This window comes from Lynx rufus, unplaced genomic scaffold (assembly GCF_022079265.1).
Source record: "Lynx rufus isolate CCGP_SWC_20201006 ecotype Redwood Valley unplaced genomic scaffold, mLynRuf1.p SCAF_18, whole genome shotgun sequence".
NCBI classification, from domain to species: Eukaryota; Metazoa; Chordata; class Mammalia; order Carnivora; family Felidae; genus Lynx; species Lynx rufus.
In genome coordinates, this window is record NW_025814832.1 from 41169324 (window position 1) to 41195750 (window position 26427).

Below are 26427 nucleotides of genomic sequence, written 5' to 3' on the forward strand. Positions count from 1 at the left end.
ACTATGTTAGGTTCTGCAGGTCAGCAGTGAACAAAATATACACAATTCCTACTCTTGCAGAGCTTACTTTCTAGTTGGGGAAGACAGAAAATGAGAAATGCCATTGCTGTTAATGTTAAGTACTTGGATTTAAGTAAAATGAGATGATGTGCTGGAGGACCAGTATGGTGCTAATTAAGATTAGATGGTCCAGGAAGGCTCCCCAAGATGACAGTCAGCTGATAATTTGGTGACCACATGTCCATTGCTTTTTGAGCTGTGCTGTATTTCTTCTGGATCCCTACACTTTTTGATGAATAATTGTGCTCTCATTGCCTACTTAAATGTCATTGTTTTTACCTTTTCCTTTAGTGTTACTAGTTTAATAGCAAATGCTTTGGTATTTGTAATTATGTAAAACCTAGTATCATGCAGATATATGATTATGCAGAGAAGAAATAATACAGGGAACAAATAATACAGAGAAGAAATAAATATCTTACCCCACATCGCTGTTCTTACTTTTTATTCCCACTTGCAGTAGTCACTAGTGGCAGGATTAGCAGTCAGCTTTGCCTGCTGTGCTTAACTGTTATACCCCAGCATGTAGAAGAGGGCCTAGGTTATGGAAGGCGCTCAATAAATACTTGGTGAATGAATGAGCATTCACCATCTGTCTGTGAACTTGTATGGCAGGAATTTTGCATTGGTGGTGGAAAGGCATGAATTTTAGAGTCATGGACCCAGGCTTGAATCCTGGCACTATTGTTTACTATGACTCTGGTTTCCATTGCTTAAGCCCTCTCCGGATCTCAGCTCCCTTCCCAGTAAAACTGAGGAAGACTATCTGTTTCCAAGACAGTTTGTGAATATCAAGTATAGGACATCCTATACGGTTTGGCACATGAAGATACTCAGTAAATGTTAGTTCCCTTTTCTTCTCATTGCTTGTGTGAGCAGTTTGCTTGTGGAACAGATTTGAGAGGGATGTACAGGAGAAAGCTGCTTCCCTGCATTTGGAAAACACTGGTGATGATGTGAGAATCAAGCCATTGTATCATGAAGTGGTTTTTCTCCCCTTATCTCTTTTCTACATAGCTTGTATTTAGCTTCAATGAAAAGCTTTTCGGTTTGCTGGTAAAGGATATCGAAGCCATGGATCCTAGCATCCTGAAGGGAGAGCCTGCGACAGGAAAAAGACAGAAGGTATGTTTTATTTTTAATAATCCTTGTGATGTGAATTGTGCAGATTAATATAACATTCCTAGCCATTCTCTTGCTCAGTGATTTCTTTTATATTATGTACTCTTTCTTTTAAGGTAGTAGGGAGAAAACATTGCTCTTATAAGCTAGTGCTGTTATTAAAGTATAGCAGAAAATACACTTACTTGTAGACTTAATAGTAATTTGAAATTTGTATGGGTACTTGTATTCCTGGTTGAATGCAGATGATGATTATTGTTCATAAATAATAACAAAAAGACAGGCATTATCAAAAGACACATGCATTGAAATTAAATAGAAATAGTACAAGGTAGTTAGGAGAAAAATTAATTTAACTTAGATGATAGTTTGGAAGAGTTGCTTTGCTCAGAGAGACCTTATTTCCCCTTCATTTTTGGCCTTGTGTTAAGAAGTCCAGAAGTCTATTATTAGACTAACTACTAATAATTGTCTTTCTATACAGATTGAAGTAGGACTGGTTGTTGGAAACAGTCAAGTTGCATTTGAAAAAGCAGACAATTCATCACTCAATCTTATTGGTAAGATTTGCAATTTTAGAAAACTCTGAATGAAGTGAGACTGTCTCTGTTATTATATGTGCCTCAACTACCACGCTTTTCAAGTCTGGGAGAAGAATAAGGGCATCTCCATTGAGAAGGTTTATCACAAAATCATGGAGGATTTCATCACTGTCAGATGTGCTGATACAGAAAAAAAAGTTTAAAACCTTCACTAGATATCATTGTCCAATAGAAGTGTAATGTGAGCCATATGTATAATTTTTAATTTCCTAGTAACCTAGTAACCACACTAAAAATCAGGAAAAATACAGATAAAATTGATTTTTAAACTTTCAATATTGAGGTAAGTTCAGGCTTACAGAAGATTTGCAAGAATAGTGCAGAGAGGTCCGATATACCTTTCACCAGCTTCCTTGATGTTCTATCTCAAATAACTAGAGTAGTTACCAAAACCAAGTTAACATGGTTGCATGGCCACTAACTAAAATATAGACTTTAGGGGTGTCTGGGTAGCTCAGTCAGTTGAGGGTCTGACTTCGGTTCAGGTCATGATCTCACGGTTCGTGGGTTCAAGCCCAGCGTTGGGCTCTGTGCTGACAGCTCAGAGCCTGGAGCCTGATTCGAATTCTGTATCTCCCTCTCTCTCCTACCTCCTACCTTGCTCACGCTCTCTCTCTTTCAAAAAATAAATAAACATTAAAAAAATAAAATACAGACTTTATTTGGATTTCACTAGTTTTTTCATTATGTCCTTTCTGTTCTAGGATCTGATTGAGGATCTCGCATTGCATTTAGTCATTTAATTTCTAAAGTCCTTCTCTCAGATAGTTCCTCAGACTTCCACCGTCTTTCATAACCTTGAGAACTGGTCAGTTATTTGTCGACTGCCTCGTGCACGGTGGTGTGTTAAATGTGATCCTAGCGTCACTTCGGTTTGTGATTGAGTTAAATGGTGAATGTGCAGGTGAAGAAAGTCTCTCCAACAGACTCAGAGCTCAGTCCTGCTCTTGTATGTTAGTCTTGCTTTTATTATATTAAAATAATGCAGATTGGTCTCTAAGAAAAGTAACTCCCCAGAATAATGATGCCATTAACTGTGTAGTAGTTCTGACTTGGGGTTGGTTTTCACTATGCCAGTGTCTACGCCAGTAGAAAGAAGAGGATTTTCGTTGGCTACACACCACGATTTCCAAGGTTACTTAACTTCAAATATGTGACCTTTTTCCTCAATCCTTAAGTTATTCCCTTCTTACTGTTTTTTCTGAATTTTACAATAAAATAAATGTTTCATAAAATTTGGATAGACATTCACTCAAAAATAGCTCACACACTCTAAAATTTTACAATTTGATTCTATTTTCATAATGTTTTATAATTTGTTCTTTTGCTTGACATATTTCAAGCCTCTTAATAAATATGCCTCAACAACATAATTTTTTTTTTAATTTTTTTTTCAATGTTTTTTTATTTATTTTTGGGACAGAGAGAGACAGAGCATGAACGGGGGAGGTGCAGAGAGAGAGGGAGACACAGAATCGGAAACAGGCTCCAGGCTCTGAGCCATCAGCCCCGAGCCCGACGCGGGGCTCGAACTCACGGACCGCGAGATCGTGACCTGGCTGAAGTCGGACGCTTAACCGACTGCGCCACCCAGGCGCCCCTCAACAACATAATTTTTAATGACTATGCATGTTGTCTTATGGATTAGGATTTCTCAGAATCTCCAATTATTGATCCAATACATTTCTGAAGTGTTTTCTTTGTATTTTATACACCTTTCATACACCTTTTGTTAAGATGCCTTACCTTTTTTTTTAATGTTTGAGAGAAGAGAGAGGGAGAGTGCGTGCATGCAAGCAGGGTAGGGGGAGAGAGAGAGAGAGAGAGAGAGAGAGAGAGAGAACGAACCCAAAACAGTCTATGTGCTGTCAGTGCAGAGCCGGACAAGAGGCTCGATCTCAGGAACCATGAGATCATGACCTGAGCGGAAATTGACAGTCAGATGCTTAACCGACTGAGCCACTCAGGCGCTTCAAGGTGTCTTGTCTTGTAGGCATTGCATGGCTTTCATATAATGTGGGTATTTCTAAGTAATTCATGCAAAGGTGTGATTGATAGGTTTTTTCCATTGATAAATAAAATTGTGGACTGATATAGCATGCAGTAAATTTGGCCGCAAGAGGGCAGTACAGTATAAGAAATATATTTTCAGATAGCTTCAAAGAAGAAATGTTGAGTCCACAAAACTCTAACCATAAAATCACCATCTAGGGTAAACTTTTTCTAATGTGACCATTTGTTTTCTAATTTAAAAAATTGTATCACTTTCTTTTTTGTTAGTAGAATGTACTAAGGCACTTGTATTGTTTTTGAGATAGCTCATGTGGTTCTCTTGAGTTACTTTAGGTGGCACTATGACATTTAAGTTAGATAATTTTTGTCTTTGTGAAAGTGAAAACATGAATTTTGAAATTATTAAGACTTTAGGATGATCTTAGACTTTTGTGTGCAAATGGGGAAAAACAAAAATAAGACATCAGACTTATTCAGTGCATCTTCTCAGGCTGAGGGGTTATATACAGAGTTTATAAACATCTAGATAAATACATGCATTTTTAAATACACTTGCTTCAGGAGCCTTGAGGATTGCTAGATTTCAGTTGCATTTCTAGCAACTAGTATTTCCTTCATCAGATAGACACATGGTGTTTCTTCTAATCAGCCAAGGTAGTTAACTTGGTTAAGATTAGAGGCTAAGAGGACCAGGCTCCATGGATTGATCACAAATGGACGACTGTGTGAGCTTAGACATTTCACAAGTGTTTTGCTGGCCCTAAGTGGGTCCAGGCACAGTAGTTAACATAGCAAAACTCATCCTTCTTATTAGAAAGTCAGCTAAGAGCATGTTCATCTTTGTAGAGGATAACTTCTCTTTATTCATTAAAGATGCCCAGTGAGTCTTATCTTATTCCACCTGGTAATGAAGTTCTTGTTTCACATTTGGTTATCTTCGTTTGACATAGGCAAAGCTAAAACTAAGGAAAATCGCCAGTCTATCATCAATCCTGATTGGAACTTTGAAAAAATGGGAATAGGAGGTCTGGACAAAGAATTTTCAGATATTTTTCGACGAGCATTTGCTTCCCGAGTATTTCCTCCAGAGATTGTGGAGCAGATGGGTGAGTTTAAAAAGGAAAATTTGATCAAATCTTATGTTGTTAAAAAAAAAAATGTGATGAAGTCTTTTTTTTAATAATGTTTTGAAATTATTTTTCAAACCTGCCAGTGTATTTTTGTCTTTTTCTTTTAAAAAAAGTTTCCCCAAAATTTTTGAGGTATTAGAACTTGTAAAATTACATTTTTGTTTTATAGGGAAAATAGAAATATTTGCGGTTACTTTATCTTATTGATTTATTTATTAATTTAAGTACGTCTGTGGATAGGACAGATTTAGAAATTTCATTTTATTTATCTATTTATGAATGTTTTCCTATAGGGCATATTTGGAAATTTCACCTGACTCTAAAGACCCACTGTGGGTCAGATGTACCCTGCGGAATCATCGTTATCTATTAGACTGTGGGCATTGTTCTTACATTAGTTAGCTGCTGTTGCATTACCCAATTAGTACATCTTCATACCTAGTAAATGGATTCCTGGCATGTTTTGAAATTAGATAAGTTTGATCCAAAGAGACAAATGTAGGATATACATGGAAGTTTCCATATTGCATACACAGAAATGTGCTGTTCATTTATCATTTTCTTCTTGAAGTTTTATTTAATTTATCCGTGTGTGAAGTGGCTTTATTTTCCCTAGTGGAAATGCTGTCATGACTGTTTCCATGTCCATATCATATAGGTTGAATTGGAATGTGAGCCACGGAATATCTGAGAAAGGAATGTATAACAGCTTCTGGCAGACTATTAGTATAAAAACAGTATCTAAAGAAAAACCCTGAAGGAATACGAATATATCACTCCCCTCACCCTCCATCATTCTTTATCTTTACATTGCTACTGGCAGATAAAAGTGTGGTGGGGAAGAGAACTGCTGTGTAGGCACTAAGTGCTTGGTTCTATTAGCCTCCTATTGTTGGTAGCCTTCCTGCCTGGCCGCTCACTGTGATAAATTACAGGCACAGCACACACCTGTTCACTGGGTAAAGGTCGAGTTTGGAATTGGATTAAGAGAAAATGACAGAGACCCTCATCACCTGAGTTTTGTACACCTTGAGATGGCAATAACATACTTTTTTATCTGAAAGATACAAAGGCCAAGTCCATAAAAAAACAGAATTTTAATTTGGAACATAGTAAAAAATGTGGTAATTCACTGTCTTGGTCATGTGTATTTTGAAAGTTTATGGACTTATTGTCAAGACATGGAAATACTGTTTAGGTTATTTTGGGTGTGAGGAGAGATAAAAGGATGATCTTAAATGTTCTAAATTTTTCTTGTGGAATGTTTTTACTAATTTTCCAGACTGAGAGAGTCTAATGATTCTGTTTCTTTGAACATTTATATTATCTGGCTAACAAGTAGAAAACCAACTGCTTCTGTTATAAACTATATCTTTTCATTATATTATAATATTTTCTCACAGTTTGGAAACTGTTAAGGATTCCGTTATTCAGATACGAGTTTCCTGTTTGTGCGTTATCCAAACCTTGCTCATTAGGGCCTCTGTCTGCAGTTAGGTGGATAATGAGTGAAGGAGCAAAACTCCTATCGGTCGATTTGTGACTTTGCCAGCTGTTGAAGAGGTTGGAATTCAATCAAAACAGATTTGGGATTTTTGAGTGACTTTATGAATCTGTGTTTCTGTAGTCCATATCGAAATTCGTTAAATTATAATACTTTGCTTTTTGTATAATACTTTGCCTTTGTGAGTGCTACTATCCAAAACCTTTTTTCGTGGATTTATTTTTCTAATATTTTTACATTAATTGGACAAAAAATGGGTTCTGTTCTTTAAAAAAATTTTTTTTCTCTTTATGGCTTTTGGCCATCAAGATGCATGTGTTAACAATTTGATTCAAAGGACAAAAAGTATTAAAAAAAACTACCTTTACTTTTGAACTAAGTTGGAAGACATTATTACTATTTTTTTTTTATTCTGAATGAAGATTCTCAATGTCATAAAGCTACATTTTTATGGTAAAAAGGCTGGGAAATAATTCTCTTGCTGTGCATGTGTCATTCCCTGTTTCCGTTAGAGTCTTCTTTTTCCCTTTGAATTTGGGGGGGAATTCCGTAGTAGAGTACCTCATTGCGGTGCAAGAACAGTATGGTTATAAAATTCTCATTAGGTTTTGGCAAAGGCATATAAAAGTACAGATTGCTACATTTTGTATAGAATAAAAAGTAACACTACACAGGTCCTTTTTATATGTATACCCTGTGTTCTTTTACCCTGTCAGGTGGGGGAACAAAATTGGCTGATTTCTTCCTCACTCTTAATTAAATAGATAAACCTCTGTGGTTTTGGGATCCAACTGGACACTGGGTGTGATTGTTTAAATCGATTAAAATGGAAAAAAATAGTGATTAGTAAAGAATAATTTATGTAGGTTATGGGACCGTTCTGTTTTGTTTTAAGCAGAGAACTCTTTTACTTTTGGCTTGAGACCAAATCATTGTGTGTACCATGGAGTCTAGAATTGGGTCTACTTTGTAAGCAGGAATCTTCACTAAATGGATCTTTTTGCCTATATATCAAAGTTGTGAGCTCACAGAATGATAAATTTAGAATTCTCTTCTCTCATTGTGTTTATGAATAGTTATGCTTTTAGGTAATACAGTTCTTTTGCTTGTAAAGCTTCATGTTACCTTCAGGATTGAAAATATAGTTTAGATATATATGGAATGTTGCTTTGAGGAGGTATAGGAAGACTAAAGGGCTAACCAGAGGCACATAGTTCTGCAGGAACATTAAAGGTCAGATGAGGTCACGCACCTGCAATAAATGTCCTAGGAGCACCCAGGGTAGAAATGTGGGCATCACACACTGGTATCTGCAAGTCTCAGCAAATAAACTCAGCAGCTTATTGCTGTCCTTGAGCACACTCAAGTGTCAGCCGAATATGTCCTTCTGCTCAGACATTTACTACACTTATTCCCTTCCATGCAGTTTTGGGGAGAGTGTTCTGGATAATTGATTGATTACCTCAGTTCTCATTGTAGCTCTTTTGTTGGCAAAGATAGAGATTCTGTAGAGAAACTTGATTTTTCCGCATCCCTGGCAGTTACCCCTAAATTGTAAGTGCCAGAGCAAAACAAAACAAAAAACAAAACCAAAAAACCTTCTTCAAAGAACAGTGGAATAGTTGTTAAAGAATTAGCATCTTTTAATGTAGTTTTAGGACTGGGTTTACATGTATCCAAGGAAAGGGCCTTTAGCAGAAGTTACCCGTTGTAGGGCTGGAAGGAAAAGGGCTTGGAGACCGAAGGGCCTCCAGCTTCACGCTGTCTTGTGGTGACTCTGTATCTTGCAGATATCCAGGCCACCTGGTGGGGAGGAGAGCCTCTGTTAGGGTCTTGTGCTCCCCCCCCCCCCCCGGCCCCTTCTTTGAAACTGACACTGTTCTTTTTGGTCGCCTTTCTTCAAGTCTCCCTCTCTAAGCCCATTTTCAATCTGTAGTTTTAAGGTTTCTTTTGAAATCCTAAAGAAAAGCAACTCCTTTCTGATATCATACGTGAAACTGCAGTTATTCTATGGAGTAGAGCTGCCGAGAAGATAAGGAGCCTCTCAATCACAGGCGGACATCTTTCACATGCTAAGAACAGTGCAAAAAAAAAAAAAAAATACTGTGGAAGAAAGAGCACTGAGGTTTTGTGCGCCATATTTGAGAGAGAGGGAGTTCTTGCTCAGATTAACATAAACACTGACACTCTTAAAATGCATTTTCACACCCCCACTCATGAGGAGAGATTGCAATTTAAATGGGGGTTAAGACATCTAGCCGAACTCCAGGGCTCTGTAAAAGGAACCCTAAGGCTAAAGAGCTTATCTGAAATTTGAAAAAAAGAAAAAAAAATGAAGCTTTCTGACATTCATCTTTTTTCCTTGTATTAGTCATAACTTGCTTTTCAGCTATATTTTAGGTTTTGAATGCCAACCTGACATCTGTTCAAGTCTGCCTGTAATTTATTGGGAAAGGAAAAGAAAGCAATTGCTCACTAGTTAGAGATGCAAAACTTCCCCCTTCTGCTTTTCCACAAAGTACTTGTGGATGATACTTGGATATGAAGAAGTAACAGTTTACTAATTTACTAATTCTAACTTTCATGTTGGGAAAATGTATAAAGTTCTTTTTTTTTTACTTAGAAGAAGAAATGGCTTATGACCATGTGATTTCCAAAATCTCTGAAGCAGTATTTAGAGCTAAAGCACACACTCTAAAAAAAATACTATAGGTAACTTTTTATAAGTTGACATTTTTAACCTTGAATTAATTCTTCCATTGTTTTTGTTTTTTTAAGTAAAATTTACTTACATTTGAACAGGAATAATGTAGCTATGCTAATATCTCAGAGTCAAATAATATATAAATTCAGTTGACATTTTTTTATCAATAGACTTTTAGAAATAAATCTGTTGAGGAGGCAGAGCTGTCTGTAGAGTCTAATGGATTAGATTTGCTGGCAACTGCAGGTGAGTTACAGATCAAGAATTGGGTCACTGTCCACCAGTAAGGAAATAATTAAATAAACTATGCTACATCCTCTTACCCTCATTATGGAATACAGCAAAGCAGATCTTAAAATGATACAGATCCAAATGTACAGACATTTTTTTTTAATGTTTATTTATTTTTGAGAGAGAGAGAGAGAGACAGAGCGTGAGTGGGGAATGAGAGAGAGAGAGAGAGAGAGAGAGACATACAGAATCCGAAGCAGGCTCCAGGCTCCGAGCTGTCAGCACAGAGCCCAACGCGGGGCTTGAACCCACAAGCCGTGAGATCATGACCCGAGCCGAAGTCGGATGCTCAACTGCCTGAGCCACCCAGGTGCCCCCACACATGTTTTAATTAAAAAAAAAAAAAAAAAAAAAAAAAAAAAAAATATATATATATATATATATATATATAAAACTGAAAGTAAATGCATTACAAAACTCTTTACAAGCACACATTATATTGAAAAAACGTTTACTTCTGTGAAAGGGGAGTGAGGATGGGAAACACAGGGAGATTTTTCTTCTTTTACTTGCTGTACTTCCACATCTGAATGTTCTAGTGTGAGATTATATTTCCACTTGTGTAGTTAAGAAAACAAACAAAAAGGTAATATCATAGGCTGTTTCTCTGTTGTGGTGGCTTCACTGTCAGCAGGGGAACAGGTGTGTCCCACGCCCTTCATGAAGTTTCTGTGGAGGAGAACAGCGCAGGGGTAACAGGACCCCCAGGGCTTTGATGGCAGCCCCTGATGAGGGGAGGCAGAAAGTGAAGACCAAGTTGCTGATGGCTAACAAACTGCTTCCTCCCATTACTTTTTTGCATGATAGTAATGGGTATAAGTACCACGTTCCCTGCAAACCATGAGAACATTTGCATCCAAGCCTTTCCGTAGCCATGGAAGCAGGAGAGGGGAGACATGGGACACGATGACTTGAGGGAGAGCAGAATTTCTGATGTGGAAGGACCTGTGCTTAAATTTGCTCGGTCTTCACACCCTTCCCACTGAGGAATCCAGCTCACGTGACTCCTGAAGTGAAGCGCTGGCTGTTTTATCCCATCTTATGCCCATATTTACGTTGGTGGTGATGATGATACTTACATGGTAAGTAGCTAATACTTACATGGTGCCAGGTGCTGTTCTAGATGCTTTACGCACATTAGCTTATTCCATTCTCACGACAGCCTCATCAGGTAGATTCTGTATTGACGCCATATTATGGAGAAGGAAACTGTGTCAGAAAGGTTAAGTAACTAGTCCAAGATATACAGCTAGTGAGTGGTGGAGTCAGATTTGAACCCAGACAGTCTGGCCTCAGAGTCCATACCCTTAACATGTACGTTGTTTTTCTCTCATGAAAGCCCATCATAGAAAACTGCTAAAATGGGCCTTCTCAGCCCCACTTCTTGGGGACCTCTGAGGCGGTCTTTGAGAGATTTAGAGCCAAGGGATTTTCAACTGTGGCATCATAGACATTTTTAGACTGGATAATTATTTGGCATGGGGCGCTGGCTGTCCTGTGAATTGTAGGATGTTTAGCAGCCTCTACCTACTAGATGCACCCTTCCCTAGAGGTGACTTCACACCCACCCCTAGAGGTGACAACCAAAAATATGTCCAGACATTGCCAAAATGGTCCCCGGGAGGCAAAATCACCCTTGGTGATCTAGTGCAATCCCCTGGCTTCTTCTCTTTACAGATGTGGAAACTATGGCCCAAGGTCACTAAGCAAGGCAGAGGCACAGGCAGAGGCACAACTAGGACTAGAACTTGGTTCTCCTGATTCAGGAACTCTTAAAGGAGGAGAAGGAAATGACATACAGTTTGTACAACTCGTAAGTGGCAGAGCTGGGGTTGGAAGGAGGACATCTGGTTCCAGGGTCTGTATTCTCAACTGCCTCTCCAGATGCTGGAGAGATGAAGCCAAGAATCAAGTAGTCAAGGAACCTTTCAATTTTATGTCAAAGAATATTTTATGATGAGTAATTAAGTACAACTTATGCCTTTCTTCCTTAATTAATTCTCCAAGAAATTGACAAAGTTTTCCATCTGTAAAGGTTCTCAGAACTTAGAAATGATAGGTTAGGAGGGTGAAGAGGAAGAGAAGCGTTGTTAAAACACTGAAGATCTGTATGTCTGGCCTCACCTCCCCCCACCATTGCCTGTATACAGTTATAAATAGGCATTCAGAAAATAAGCTACAGAAATCTGACTTTTGTATTTAGATATCAGACAGTTTTTTAAACTGTTTAAACTTCTCCAACATCTCTCTGCTAAAGAATTAAACCACATCCTTCATCTTCCTCTTTGTCATCCTTTTCTTCTTCCTCCCCCTCTTCCTGATTCTCTTCCTTCTCCTCCCCTCGACCCCTTTTCTTCTTCCGCTTCTTTTTGAGATTAGAAGCATTTTCCAAAATTTCAGATTTTTGTCATGGCAGTGAGGGTGTTGACCGAAAATATAAAGATCTCTTTATCTGTTTCGGTTTTAAAATTTGAGCAGAGAAACTGCCCCAATTGAGATTTCTTAGTTTTCTTATTTCTGGCAGTTTCTGGAACTTAAGTGTGGCAAAAATCAGTGGACTTCTCTTGGCCTGAAGTAAGAAGTATAAGTGTGCAATGTGTGGGATTGAATGGACGCTCTGTGACACTAAGGTTTATAAATAAACTACCACTCTAGTAACTGGATGTATTCAAATTGTCATGAGCTCAAAGACCTGAAGCATTGGTTGTAGGACTGTAATGTCTAATACTTAATAAGTCTAGTCCACTTTCTTCATGTGTTTTTTGGCATCTGTTGTAGCATTAATACAAGGAAGGAAGTGATTTGAATGGGTATGTCAGAAGCTTTGTCTTAAGTATATTGTCAACATAGAGATGGAACATAAATGTTAAATAATCATGTAGAAGTTAAGCACCATAACCTAACAAATTATATCAAAAGTGTATATGATAAAGTGCCAAATGAGTGGTCTAATTGAAAAGTCCTATAGCAATTTTAAGAGAAAGAATCACAGAAGACTTCATGGAGGAGGAAGAACTTAATTAGGCCTTGAGTGCTGAGGGATTTGGGATAGGAGGGGAAAGGATGGTTTATCCATGCCCTGGGAAGAGTGACAGACTCAGCAAGGTATAGAATCCACAGTTTAGACCAGTCTAGCAGAGCTGTTTTTGGAAGAAGCAAGAAATTAGATTTAAAAGTTAGGTTGGAGTTGTGCTGTAGAAAGCTGTGAATCAGGAGATGAGGACTCCTTTGTTTTACTGAATCTGTTTGACCTTCCAGACAGACTCCGGTGCTTCTCCTATGCTTCCTCTGTACCTTGTATGTACTTAGAATGTAGCTCTATTCTTAATATACTGTAATTATTCATTTGCATTACACACATTAGGGGGAATTTCTCACCCTCAGCATTTTTGACATTTTAGGCTGGGGAATTCTTTGTTGGGAGAAGGGCCCAAAGCTGTTTGTTGTAGGCTGTTTAGCAGCATCTCTGACCTCTATCCACTCAATGCCAGTAGTTCCCTCCTTCCTTCCTGCCTCCTGTGTAGTGATCAGAACTGTTTCCCCTGAATGGCAAAATCGCCCTGCACTGAGAACCAGGGCTCTAAGACTTTGAAGGCACAATCGTAATGTCTTTTTATCCATGTGTTGTCAGCATCAGGGCTGTTTGCAGTATGGTCTTTGGACCACTGGTGGACCATGAACCTTTGTTACCAGTCCACAGTGAAATAAATATTGAAACTCAGAGTAAGAATTTAGAAACTTTTTTTTTTTTTAGCAATTTAACATCATGTTTTTTATTGTATTTTGTAAAAATATTGATGAGAAACTTGTAAAAGAAAACTGGACCTTAGCATATATAGTTTGAGAAGTATTGCCCTATGTAAATATTTGCTAAATGAATGACATATTTTTTTTAAAGATTTTAATTTTTAAGTAATCTCTACACCCAACATGGGGCTTGGATTTATAGCCTAAGAGTTGCGTGCTCTACCAACTGAGCCAGCCAGGTGCCCCGAACTGAATGAAAGTTTTGAACAAATGATTATAATGGGGAGTTATTGGAGGGCTTTTAGCAGTGGAATAAAACAAAGTTAATGTCTTAGGATAGTTAATACTGTTATTCTGTGTGAAAAGGATTGCTCTAGAGAAGAGGTGAAAGACTGCCTAATTTGGCAGACGTAGATTAATTATCCAGTTGTGTGGTACTTAGAACCTGGATTGGGGTGGTGGCGATGGGGATGGAAAGGGAAGAAGAGATACAGAAAAGGTTACAAGGACGAAATTGATAGAATGTGATTACTTATCACAGGTGACAGAATTGGAGGTGAGAGGTCTCACTGGGAAAATGTTAGAAGTGAGAAGACCAGGACGACCTAGTTTGGGGGGAGTGGAGAATATTGTTGCACATATTTTCATTACCATGAGAAGAATCTGGGACCTGAATTGAAGACAGGAAGACTTACTGGTGTTTTTATTTTGTGATGGCTAGCTTCAGTCACTTTACCCGTGTTTGAGAAGCACTCTGTTGACCACTCTTTCTTGAAATATCATTTTTACTTGGTTTCTCTCACTCCAAGGGTTTGTGATTTTCCTTATACCTCTGGCTATCCCTTTTGGGGTTTTTTGTGTCCTTTAAAATGCTGGAGTACTTCAGGAGTCTGTCTTAGACCTCCTCTTTTCCTCTGTGATTGTTCTCCCTGAAATTGATCACATCCATTTCCATAGCTGCAGTTAGTATCTTTACGCCATTAACTCTCAAGTTAATTTTATCTCGGTCTCTGTTTAAAGCTCTGGGTTTTTATCAGCATAACCTGTTGTCTATCTCATGATCACGCAGGTAAGTTTAAAATTCAGTTAATTCATTCTGCCCTCCCATCCCTAAACATGCTCCTACCGCTGTTTTCTGTCTTAGGCAGAGCTCTAGCCAAAAATCTGGGCACTTCTTTAACACTCCTCTCTCCCTCCCCTCTGGTTCCCAATCAGTCACAGAATAGACCCTCTGTGCTGAAGTCTCCTCACTGTGTCAGGTCTGTCCAGTCTCTCCATCTTCCCCCCTCCACCTCCACCCCCCATCCGTGCCCCCGCCACTGCCTTCCTCCGGACACCATCACCCCTTGCCTGCATTGCTCCTTGGGCCTTCAGCCTTACCCATCTCCACTCCATTCTCCACACTGTAACTGGAGCGATTTTTATAAAAAGGCAAGTCTGATCCTGTCGCTCCACCGGTTAAAACTCTTCCAGTAGCACTGCTTAACTCCCTGCGTGGTTTACAAGCCCTATGTGGTCTTGCCCCTGCTGAACTTCCCCTCTTCCCTCAGCCTGTGCCCCTCCCCCATGCTCTGGGTTCCAGCCAACCTGTTCTATTTCAGTTCCTCTGATGGGTCACGCTACTGTCTCTTACTGTTTTCCACCATCTTTTTATCCAACTCCTGTTCATCCTCACTATCAAAAACTCCAGAGAGGTAGTTGGTTGGTATGATTATATTGCCAGAGGTACTCTTATAGCTCTGTAGAGGTAAAAATCTTTAATACATTGCCTGTAATCATAAATGTTTATAGATGTATTTCCTTGTCTTAAACTTTTGTTGCTGTTGAAAATAGTTCAAGCATTAGATTATCCTCTTATAGTGTTTGATAATTACACATTTTGAAGTGTTTGTGGATAAGGTAGTCAAGAGGACACTTAGAGATATCTTTTATTTGTGAACTTATACTTTGGCTGATTTATCTTTACTTTTTATCACATCCCATCAGAGAGGAGGTGATAAATGCTCAACCACTTCTATAAATCTTGTCAGTTTCTTATATGTGAGTACTGATTTGGAAAAACGACGACTACCTTGATAGGATGTTGGAGAAAGGGAGGTGGAAGAAGGAATTAGCAATAATGTTAGCAAAAAGCTGTCCAGAACTATATACGGCATTATTTAGAAGAGTATGATTCTAAAGAGACTTTTCGTAGGGTTCCATATGATTTGTTACTTGGGGCAGTATCCTTTGATAGTATGTTCACAATTAAAAAAAAAAAACCTGCAGGAAACTTGGGTTTTGCCTTTTGCTTTTTAAATAACATGTTGTTTTTTCAGGTTTTTCAAAGAAGTTAGACAGCGGTAAATCCCTTCCATATACCATTTTACTAATAGTGTAAAATTTGACATTGAAAGTCATTGTAGATGATGTATCCAATGCTCAAAGATTTACTGTACTTGTAGCTTTGAGTTCTTCACTAACATCTCGGGCTTTAACACAGTATCTTTTCTCTGGGCGAGTAATAGTTTGAGGTATATTCTTATTCTAGAGTGACTCAAAACTGATATATAAAGATACACACATAGGTAGCTTGAACTTCTATACCATTTATACATGTATTTACTCGAATTTATCCACAATGACATAATTTTTTTGGAAGTGCTTTGATTTTTAAAAATCTACCTAGAGTCCTGTCATGAAGGAGGAAATTTAGCAAGACTTAAGAGCCTTTTGATAATGAATGGTTACTATAGGGTAAACCTGTAATTAGAACGCTAAGCCCCACATTAGATATATTCAGTCAAATCTCAAATATATGTAGGAGAATTTATCCAAATTGCCGATTATTATTGCATTCCAGAGACATTTCTATGGTGTTCCACAACTACTTTTTGACCTGACACTTTTCCTGTGTTATTGGACTTTTCCTGCAGAACTTCTCTTTATTGATTCTCCTTGCTTTTCTGTCTGCTGCCTGATTACTTTGGTTTCTTCTGTAACTCCTCACTTAGGCAACCAGCTGTGGCTGCGATGAGCTCAGAAAGGGAGATAGGGAAGACGCACAGTACTTGAGTTACCGATTCTGTGTCTGTTCTTTCTCCAGCTGCAGAAGGCTGCCCATACGTGATCCTAAATCACAGAACTCAGCTGTTCAAAATTGAGATTTGTCTTATAAGTAGTAATGGCCCCACGTGGGACACTGTGTCAACATAAGGAGAGAAAGATGATAGTTTATTACCACAGTCAAAAGATTGAATCCTTTTCTCTATTTTTATCTAAAGGTTAATTTTTAAAAAGTTGAATGGGATGAACTTGTAGCTCCTTTGCTTCCTGCACTCAGTTGCTGCTGTCAATTGTCAAAATTGTCACCCATTTTGAGTTATCTAATGCTCCTCTCTATGACATAACCACAAGTAGATATCTACTATATCTGTAAATGTAGTAGATTTAAGTACATTAAGATGACTATGGTTTTAAATCAGAATTAGGCCAGGTTAGAGAAGGAGACATTAGAAATTATCTAGTCAACATTTTCCAAATTTACTTAAATCTACTTAACCATACATACGTAAAGTTACAACTATTAATATTCCAAGGAAATACCAGTTTGAGAAACACTGATTTTGTCCATGTATTCTTCCCCGCCCCCGATAAAAGATGCCCTTGGGGGTTTCTTTTTGCTCCTTTAAAAAATTTATTTTTATTTTTATTTTTTAAATGTTTATTTATTTTTGAGAGAGAGAGAGAGAGTGTGCAAGAGCAGGGGAGGGGCACAGAGAGAGAGGGAGACAGAGGATCCGAAGCAGGCTCTGCACGGACAGCAGGGAGCCTGATGTGGGGCTCGAACTCATGAACCGTGAGATCATGACTTGAGCGGAAGTTGGACACTTAACCAACTGAGCCACCCAAGCACCGATTTCTTTTTTTTTTTTTTAAGTTTATTTATTTTTGAGGGATAGAGAGAGAGAGAGAGAACACACACAAGCCGGGAAGGGATGGAGGGGGAGAGAGAATCCCAAGCAGACTCTGCACTGTTAGGCTTGAACTCACAAACTGTGAGATGAGCCAGACACTTAACCGACTGAGTCATCCGGGCACCCCTGTCCATGTCATTCTTATTTTGTAGATGAGAACACTGGGACCCCAGAAGAGTAAGCAGCTTATTTAAGCTAAAGTCGCAGAAGTGGGGGCTAGAATCCAGGTTGCCTTGTTCCCAGTCTGGTAACCTTTAGGCTTCCTGATTCAGCCACTTAAAATAATTTGACTTATTATTGGGTTTCTTATTCCAGATTTCACAACTTGGATGTGAAGCCTCATTCTCTAGAACAAGCTTCACTATTTTTTGGAGTCTGACTTTGATTCAGAAAGCCCCTTCTTGCCTTTAGATCACTTCAGGCTCTCTGGTGGGCCTGGAGGGTTCAGAGACAGGGCCGCCTTCTTCTTTTCTTTTCTTTTCTTTTTTTTTTTTTTTTTTAATCTGGTCATCTCACCAGCTTTTATAGGGTCTTTTAGATCTCCCAGATCTAAGATCTGTTTATAAAAATACTTTTATTAGTTCTTTTAATTATAGAAATGCATGTCTATTATTTCAAAAATACAAATGAATGGGGCACCTGGGTAGCTCAGTCGGTTGAGGATCCAACTCTTGATTTCAGCTCAGGTCGTGATCTCACAGTTGTGAGATAGAGCCTCGTGTCTGGCTCTGTGCTGAGCATGAAGCCCACTTAGGATTTTCTCTCTCCCTCTTTCTCTGCCCCTCCCCTGCTCATGCTCTTTCTGTCTCTCTTAAAATAAATAAACTTAAAAAAAATACAAACGAGTAAAAGAAGATAATCACTAAGTATAAAAGAAAAAAAAAAGCACCTGAAAACTATTGTTAATATCTGGAGTATGTCATTTTACTAGTTTTTGCTTTGTACATGTATACACACATACACATGCACACACTCACATATGTATGTATATGTATAGAGGGGGACAAAAATGTATTTTATGGTTTGTAACTGCTTTTCCTCCACTCAGTAACATAAACAGTCTTTCTTAAATATTCTTCTATAGTTTATTTTATAGAATGATAATGCCATGGTTTTATTAATCAGTTTACTACACTTAGACATATATATTATATTTACTTTTTCACTATTATCTACCATGTTATGATAAGGACGCTTAAAGCTAAATATTTTTGCACATCCATATTTATTTAGGATAAATTCCTAGAAATGGAATCGCCATATCAAAGAGCATTCCCAAGTGTAAACCTTTTTTTCATGCACGGCCAAATTTAGACTTCCTTCTTAAAAAGTAAAAATGTTATAGATGAAATCAATCACTAAGTTGGTTCTCTGGATGAGAGAGAGAGAAATACAAGAACTGTAATGGTTTAGTGGGAAACTGATGGACAAGGTGTCAAGAGTTTTGGAGACTAGCCTTAGAAATGTCATTGATTGTATGACTCTCTAGTTTTAGTTTCCTCATTAGTAAGAAGGGGAAGATGGACTAGATATAGAAATCTTTCCAGAACTGCTACCATATGAATGAATGCCTCCTTTTAGTGAGATACGGGGTCCGTACATAGACTCTGGCAGGGAAGCTCATCCCTCAAGTTGTAGCTTGATTACCTTCTCTGGAAGATCCCTCACACATTTATCTTCCAGTAGAAGTAATTATTTTCCTCTTTGGCTTCTCATAGCCCTTTATTTTCTTTGTATATAGTTGTGTCTTTGGTTTTTAATATTGAGCTACTTATGACAAAGGCCATCTTATTCATCTCCTTAAAGCACTCTGCTTAGCGTATTTTGGGGTATATAGTGGATACTGAGTAAATATCTAGGGGCATCGAGAGTGGTACCTGGGTCTCCATGTCCCCAGCCTATGAAAGCAAAGAGCCTAGCTTCCAACTAAGTGTTGTCTTTTCCCACTCTAAAGAGCTCACCAGGTTTCTTCAGTTTGGGGGGTTATTCCAAGATGTCTGTCTTCTGATGTCGCTTCTATTTAGTGACACGATGGTTCTCAGTCTTTGAGGTCTATCAGAATTTGGGGAGCTTTATAAAACCCCCAAAATGGATTTCCAGATTCTCCTTCAAGTCCACTAAATCTGAGTCTCCAGCAAAGCTGACACCCAGTGCCGTCGGTAGCTGAGCCGTCCCTGCAGGGCTCGCTTGGCATCAGGCAGGTTGGTGTTCAAGTTCTGGCTCTCTCATTGGCCAGCTGTGTCTCCGGGGGGAAGGCATTTTACTGCTACAAGCCTCAGTGCCTCATCTGCCGAAAGAAGAGTAAAAATAACACCTAGCTCCCAGGGCTATTTTAGTGATTATAGAAGAGAACACGTTAAAGCCCTTAGCACATTGCTTCCGTAGCTACAGTTCTAGCCTCGGTCTGGCACTTCTTGGATTCTGTATGCATTAATTATTTATTCATTTCTTCTTCAAATAACATTTATATTTTTCCAACTCTTGGAAGTTAGTATACTCAGAGTGGAGGTTTACTAATTCCATTTCCGAAAAGTAATATCTCATGTGAATTTATTCATTTGTCCAAGCATTTAGTGATGATTTTTAGAATACTTTTACTGTAGGTAATATATGGCTATATCTCCAGAAGCTTTTACCATCTTCCATTAGAATTCTTACTGAAATGAATTCTTGAAATGTTCAAAACTTTGTTACATTTATTAACATTTTTTTCCTTATCTTACAAATAGTAATCTCTTCCCAGTTACCTTTATTTTCTAGGTCCTTCGAGTCATGTTTCTTCCCCTTTTCCTTTGTATGCATTTTTTTTTTTAAATTAAGACTTTTTTTTGAGAGAACACACCTGAGAGTGTACCGGCACATGTGGGGAAGGAGCAGAGGGAGAGGGAGAAAAAGAAGCAGACGTTAAGCAGACGTGGGGCTTGATCTCACAACCATGAGATCGTGACCTGAACCAAAATCAAGAGTCAGATGCTTAACCAACTAAGCCACCCAGGCGCCCTAAGGCTTTTTTTTTTTAAGAGTAGTTTTAGGCCCACAGCAAAAAGGAAGGGAAGATGCAGAGATTTCCCATATACCCCTGTCCGTATACATGCATAGCCTCCCCCATCATCAATATCTCCTACCAGAGTGGTATCTTTGTTATGACTGAACCCACATTGACACATCATAATCACCCAAAGTCCACAATTTACTGTTTGCTCTTGGTATTGTGCATTCTGTGGGTTTGGACAACTATATAATGACATGTATCTATCAATTATTATGGTATCATATAGAATATTTTCACTGCTCCAAAAATCCTCTGTGCCTTCTCCCCCCATCCTTGGCAGTCACTGACCTTTTTACTGTCTCCATAGTTTTGTCTCCGGAATGTCATATTGTTGGAATCATACAGTGTGTAGCCTTTTCTGATTGGTTTCTTTCATTAGCAGTATGCATTTAAAGTTCCTCCGTGTCTTTTCACAGCTCGATAGCTCATTTCTTTTTAGCGCTGAATTATATCCCATTGTCTGGATGCACCACAGCTCATTTACCCATTCACCTACTGAAGGGCATCATAGTTGCCTGCATGTTTGGGCAATTAAGAATAATTATGAATAAAGCTCCTACAAACATCTGTGTACAGGTTTTAGTGTGAACATAAGTTTTCAACTCCTTTGGGCAAATACCAAGGAGTGCAATTGCGGGAAAGAGTATGCTTAGCTTTGTAAGAAGCTGTCTTCCAGAATGGCTGTGCCCTAGTGCATTTCCACTGGCAACAAATGAGAGTTCCTGTGTTCCACATCCTCATCAGCATTTGGTCTTGTCAATCGAATGGATTTGGGCCATTGTAGAGGTGTGTGGTGGTATCTTGTTGCTTTAATTTGCATTTCCCTGATGACATGTGATGTAGGGCATTTTTTCATATGCTTATTTGCTATCTGTATACCCTGTTTGGCTTTTGGCCCATTTTTTAAATTGGGTTGCTTTCTTATTTTTGAGTTTTAAGAGTTGTTGGTATATTTTGGTGCTTTATCACATGTGTCTTTTGCAAATATTTTCTCCCAGTCTGTGCCTTGCCTTCTCATTCTCTTGACATTGTCTTTCATTGACAGACAATCTTTAATTTTAACAAAGTCTAGCTTGTCAGTTATATCTTTCATGGATCTGGCTTTGGTGTTATGTCTAAAAAGCTGTTGCCATACCCAGTGTCATCTAGGTTTTTGCCCTCTGTTATCTTTTAGGAGTTTTATGGTTTTGTGTTTTACAGGTAGGTCTGGATCCATTTTGCATTAGTTTTTTGTGAAAGGTGTGAGATCTGTGTCTAGATTATTATTATTATTATTTTGCATATGGATGTCTAGTTGTTACAGCTTCATTTGTTGAAAGGATGATCTTTGCTTCAGTCAATACATTAACATATTGCCTTCGCTCTTTTGTCAAAAATCAGTTGGCTATACTTGTGTGTGCGTGCACTTTTCAAGTCCATTATTGAATACTCCTAATATTTTTCTGCTTTGTTTTTCGGATCACTCCTTTTTTCTTTTTTTATAGCGTCAGTAAATCACACTTGAACTATAGTGTAGCCTCCTTATTATCTTCCTAGCCTTCAGTCTCCTTTTTCCTTCCCATCCTGGAATATTCATTTCAAAATTCATCCTCTTTGCAATACTAGCTGGTTCTGTCAAAGAATAGCAAGGGAATTATAGAATCTCAGCATTGCAAGGGATCTCAAAAATCATTTAGTTCATGTGCTTTGGTTTGAATTTTCTCTGCATTTTTGCTAAATGACTTCTGTCAAATTCCGTAGTCTAAGTTCGAATTCCTTCAGTGTCAGGAGACTCATTCCCTTCGAATGTTGCATTCCATTTTTTGGACAACTGTACGTTAGAGTCTTCCTTACGTTAAGATGAGATGTGTAGCTTCTATACATCTCCCCCCGCCAAGACTATATAGAGCAAGGATGCTTCTACTTCCCTGTGGAAGCCCTGAAGGTATATGAAGAGAGCTTTTCCATCCAGACATAAAGGCCCCCAAAATTCATCTTTTCTCTAAGCTAAATCCCCCAGCTTGGTTGGTGCCTCCAGCCAATCCTTTTATAATTTATTTTCAGCCCTTTACCATCCTATTCACATTTCTCTGAACTTTAACATTTGTTTATATTCACCTTAAGTTGTGAAACCCAGAAATCATGGTGTACTGCAAGTGTCGTCCCTGTTCTGAAATAGACCAGATCTATCCATCCGTTGTTCAAAACCTTAGTCTTCTTTTAATGCACACCAAAATTGCATTAACATTTTTGACATCCACATTCTATCTTGGATCCTATCTCATGTTGAGTTTACTGTTGAGTAAAATCCCCCAAGTCATCTCTCACACAACCATACCTCCCCCAGCCACACTTAAGTACAGAGATCTTACATTTATTCTTGGTAACTTTTTTATCTTGTTAGAATAGTTCTTCGGCTGTTCTACAGCTACAACTTGTCAAGGAATAAAAATGTGTCCTCCTCAGCTTATGATTTAATTAAGGCTATAGAAAATATACACTAAATAAAATGAAAATCTAAGAACTGTTAGAAAACAACTTAATAGAGTGTCAGTTGAAACTATGAAGGCTGGTTCTCAGTGTCCTCTGGCCTGCATTAGCCTCATCTCAGGGGAGGGACTTATCAACTAGTCACCTTCCTCCACTCCACTCCAGACTTAATGAATGAATTCAGATTTCTAGGAGTGATGCCTGAAAATCTGCATTTTAATAAGCTCCATTGAATGTTGGTGCATGTTAAAGTTTGACTATTGCTACCGTAAGTGTTGGAGAGTAGGACCACGGACGTGATGCGAGCGAGGTGGCATTGACGCAGTTAAATGTGATGGGGTTGCGTGGCATTACTTAAGGAGGTGATTTCTGAGGAACAGAAGAACATGAACTTGATAGAGTGAGGAGAAGTTCCAGGTGTGGGAAAGGAAAGAGTAAGTTGTCTGCTTCAGAAGACAAGATATTTGCTGTCTCTAGCAGACGCCTTACAGAGCAGCAAGTACAACAAGTTGAAAGCCAAGGGACGGGGAAAAAGAAGAGAGGAAAGTTGTAAAATTCTGAAACCAGTGAGAATACATGCTGCCAGGTGGCAGCAAGGCAGGACCTGCCATAATGGAAGCATGATCTTTGTCATCAAGAATTCATGAAATACCAGGCCACACCCTAGGAGGGAGTGTAACAGGGTGGGGGTGTCGGCGGAGATTAGTTTGGAGAGTTGCTACACATACCCCATCTTTGGTTCTGGGCTATCTAATGAGAAGATCTATATTAAATCTCAGTTGACTAATTTGGATGTAGACCAGTCAGGTGGTAGACATCACCCAGCTGCTTGGTGCTCAGGGCGTAGGCCTTTTTCACTTATCGTAACGGAACTCAAAGAGAGTTCTGAGAGTGCTCTAAAGTTGGTGGGGCACAGCAAGTCTCTGCTAGACAGAATGATACCCGTGGATGATTAGAGACCTGACTGTACAAATGGGGTCAGGGCCTTAAATATTTGGTAAGTGCACAGCTCAGCAAATGTAGATGATGACCTGTGTTAGACACTGGCTGCCAGTCTTTGAAGCAAACAAACAAACAGAAAGGGCCTCCTGTATTATGAGTTGATGGAAGTTATGCTCCAAGTCCTCACTGCATGGCTGGAAAATTCAAAACCATTTCTTAAAGTCGATAATCATAGCATACTACTGAAATGATGAGTTGGATGGAACTAAGAAAATACTCATGATTCTAGGAGAAGTTGGAATCACACAAACTTTAGAACAAAAGATCAGATATTAATTTGTGATTGTATTTCTGCAAGTGCATGCACTGTTTAAAAATAAGCATTCAAATCTGGTTTGCACAACTGCAGAGAAAAGCTTGCAAGACTTGTGAATATGTCCTGACTTGCCACTAGTCTGCTGATAGTCTCCCTCTTAGGCAAATGTGGCAAATCTGTCTGCATTTGAACTGGAAGCTACTTGAACTAACCCCTTAAACATCAGTTATATTCAGAACCCACTTCACACTTTCTTTATAGATCATGTTGCCCCCCAAATGAAGTAAACACTCCTTACCCTGATGCTAATTTGACAGAGATCACTTCTAATGTATCATCATTCTGTTCACTCTTGTGTGAAATCACTGGGTTGCGTTTTTCTTTTATATATATATGTATGTTTATATCTATATGTATGTGTGTGTATATATATATATTCCACCCTCCCCCCCCCCCCCGCCTTTCGGATATCTAAAAGTTGACTGACAGTTTTCCCTTGGTGCAGCTTGCCTCTGATATCATCTCAGGAAAACAAAGAAAATGCACTGCTTTTTAAAATAAAAGAGCCTAGGGGTGCCTGGGTGTTTCAGTCGGTTGGGCGTCCGACTTCGGCTCAGGTCATGATCTCGCGGTCCATGAGTTCGAGCCCCACATCGGGCTCTGGGCTGACAGCTCAGAGCCTGGAGCCTGTTTTGGATTCTGTGTCTCCCTCTCTCTCTGACCCTCCCCTGCTCATGCTCTGTCTCTCTCTGTCTCAAAAATAAATAAATGTTAAAAAAATAAAATAAAATAGCCTAGCAAATTACTTGTTACTTTTTTGAGATAATGTTTTATAAGATTATAAACAGCAAACATTACTGTTTATTCATTTTAGTGCAGTAGTAAGGCTATATATTTTGCTTTGAGCTATTTTAAGAAGAGAGATTTCAATTAGTATTTTAGAAATCTTATATTTTCATGTATCATTTTAATCAGAGGCTGGATAAGCCTTATTAGAGTGGATAGGGTCCTCTTCAACTTAGACTTTCAGGCCAGAAATCACTTCAGGCTATTTGTAGTACACACCTTAAAGCCCCTTCAAGTTGTCCCCACCAAAATTGGTATGATTATAATCGCTGGTTATCAACAGCTGGGGCTCAAATAGTATTCCAGGTTTTATACATTGCTGGAGAATTGCTGGTTCATCTGAGAGAATAAGAAGTGAGGTGGGAAGGTTGATCTACTGCAGGGGGCAGGCTGTGGTCATGTAGCATGACAAATAGGCTTTTGGATGAAGTACCCAGAATTAGCCTCAGTTCCCCCCAGTTGACCAAGTCATTCCAGGTGAGCCGCAGGAGAACAAGGTGTGTGCCCCTTGAGAGAGGGAAGTGGCAGCTGGGGACTATGACAGTGGTTACACTGGGGAGATACAGGGGACTTTGGAGAAGAAGCATACTTATGGTAGAATAAGGTGTGGAGGAGATAGAAGGATGCATGCACATGGAACTGATAGTCATGGTGGCTTGGTTTATGCGAAGGAGCTGCATATTGACCCTAAATAAATTTGGAAAACTTGAGGCATAGATAAGAATGGACTCTGCCTGAGGCATAAGAGAAGCAGGCAGGATTGCTTCTGGTAGTAATCCACCCGGAAGATAGAGGCTAAAGCTTTAGAGAATCCTAACTGCAACACTAGTCAAATCTTTGTGAAACTGCCAACTTACTACTGTGCTCATTTGGAGCTTGAGGTCCAGCAGAATGTGTACTATAATTTGCAATGTTCAAGTGACAATAGTGTTAGGTAAGTTAAGGGGTCACAATAGTCAGTCTCAGAAAGAATTACATAAGCAGAATAGTCATTTATTTTCAAGCTTTACAGTCACCTAGCAGTGATGTAATTCTCAAAACAGTTGGGGAGACTGGTTTCATTTCACTGCTTATCTCCAACAAGATGGTAAAGAATAATTAATCGATAGTATTTATGAGCTCTTACTGTATGCCAGCAAGTGTACTAAGTGCTTTATGTGCATTATATTTCATCCTCATAATAACTTTCCGAGGTGGTTGCTGTTATTGTCTCTAGCTATTAAAACCGAAGAAGCAGGATTTGAAACCAGGCTAGCTGAGTCCAGAGCCCCCACTTTTAACAATGTATATATAAAACTCAATTTGTTTAAAACAAAAACTGTCCTTTATTCTGAGATTATGTCCACCCTACCTCTTGATATGAAAAAATATTTTTATGAAATGGTGGGGATAGATGTCAAGTTTGATTTTGTTTTTAAGAGGCCTTTACCTTGCAAAATAAAAAACTAACCCCATGACAGCGCTTCTCCTCAGTTAAAAAAAAAGGGGGGGTGTCTTTTACTATTTTGTGAACTCTTAAGTCTGAGAACCACTCGTCAGAAAAGTGGGACTCAGTAATTTTTAATGTTCTCTAGAGATTTTTCACTAGATTTGTTTCCTAATACATTTAATCCAGTCAGTCCTCATCTGTCTGGCACCTGACCACAAATCATATGTTCATCCTTTGGACAGAT

General features: G+C 38.7%; 1 protein-coding gene across 1 annotated transcript in view; it reads left to right on the forward strand.

The window, feature by feature from the left end:
• NSF (N-ethylmaleimide sensitive factor, vesicle fusing ATPase) overlaps window positions 1-26427 on the forward strand; it is a 149381-nt gene that overhangs the window by 41190 nt on the left and 81764 nt on the right. The window contains exons 6-8 of the mRNA XM_047081689.1: window positions 1078-1185; window positions 1667-1742; window positions 4748-4903. Of these exons, the coding sequence (XP_046937645.1) occupies window positions 1078-1185; window positions 1667-1742; window positions 4748-4903 (340 nt within the window). The remainder of the gene's footprint in view (window positions 1-1077; window positions 1186-1666; window positions 1743-4747; window positions 4904-26427) is intronic.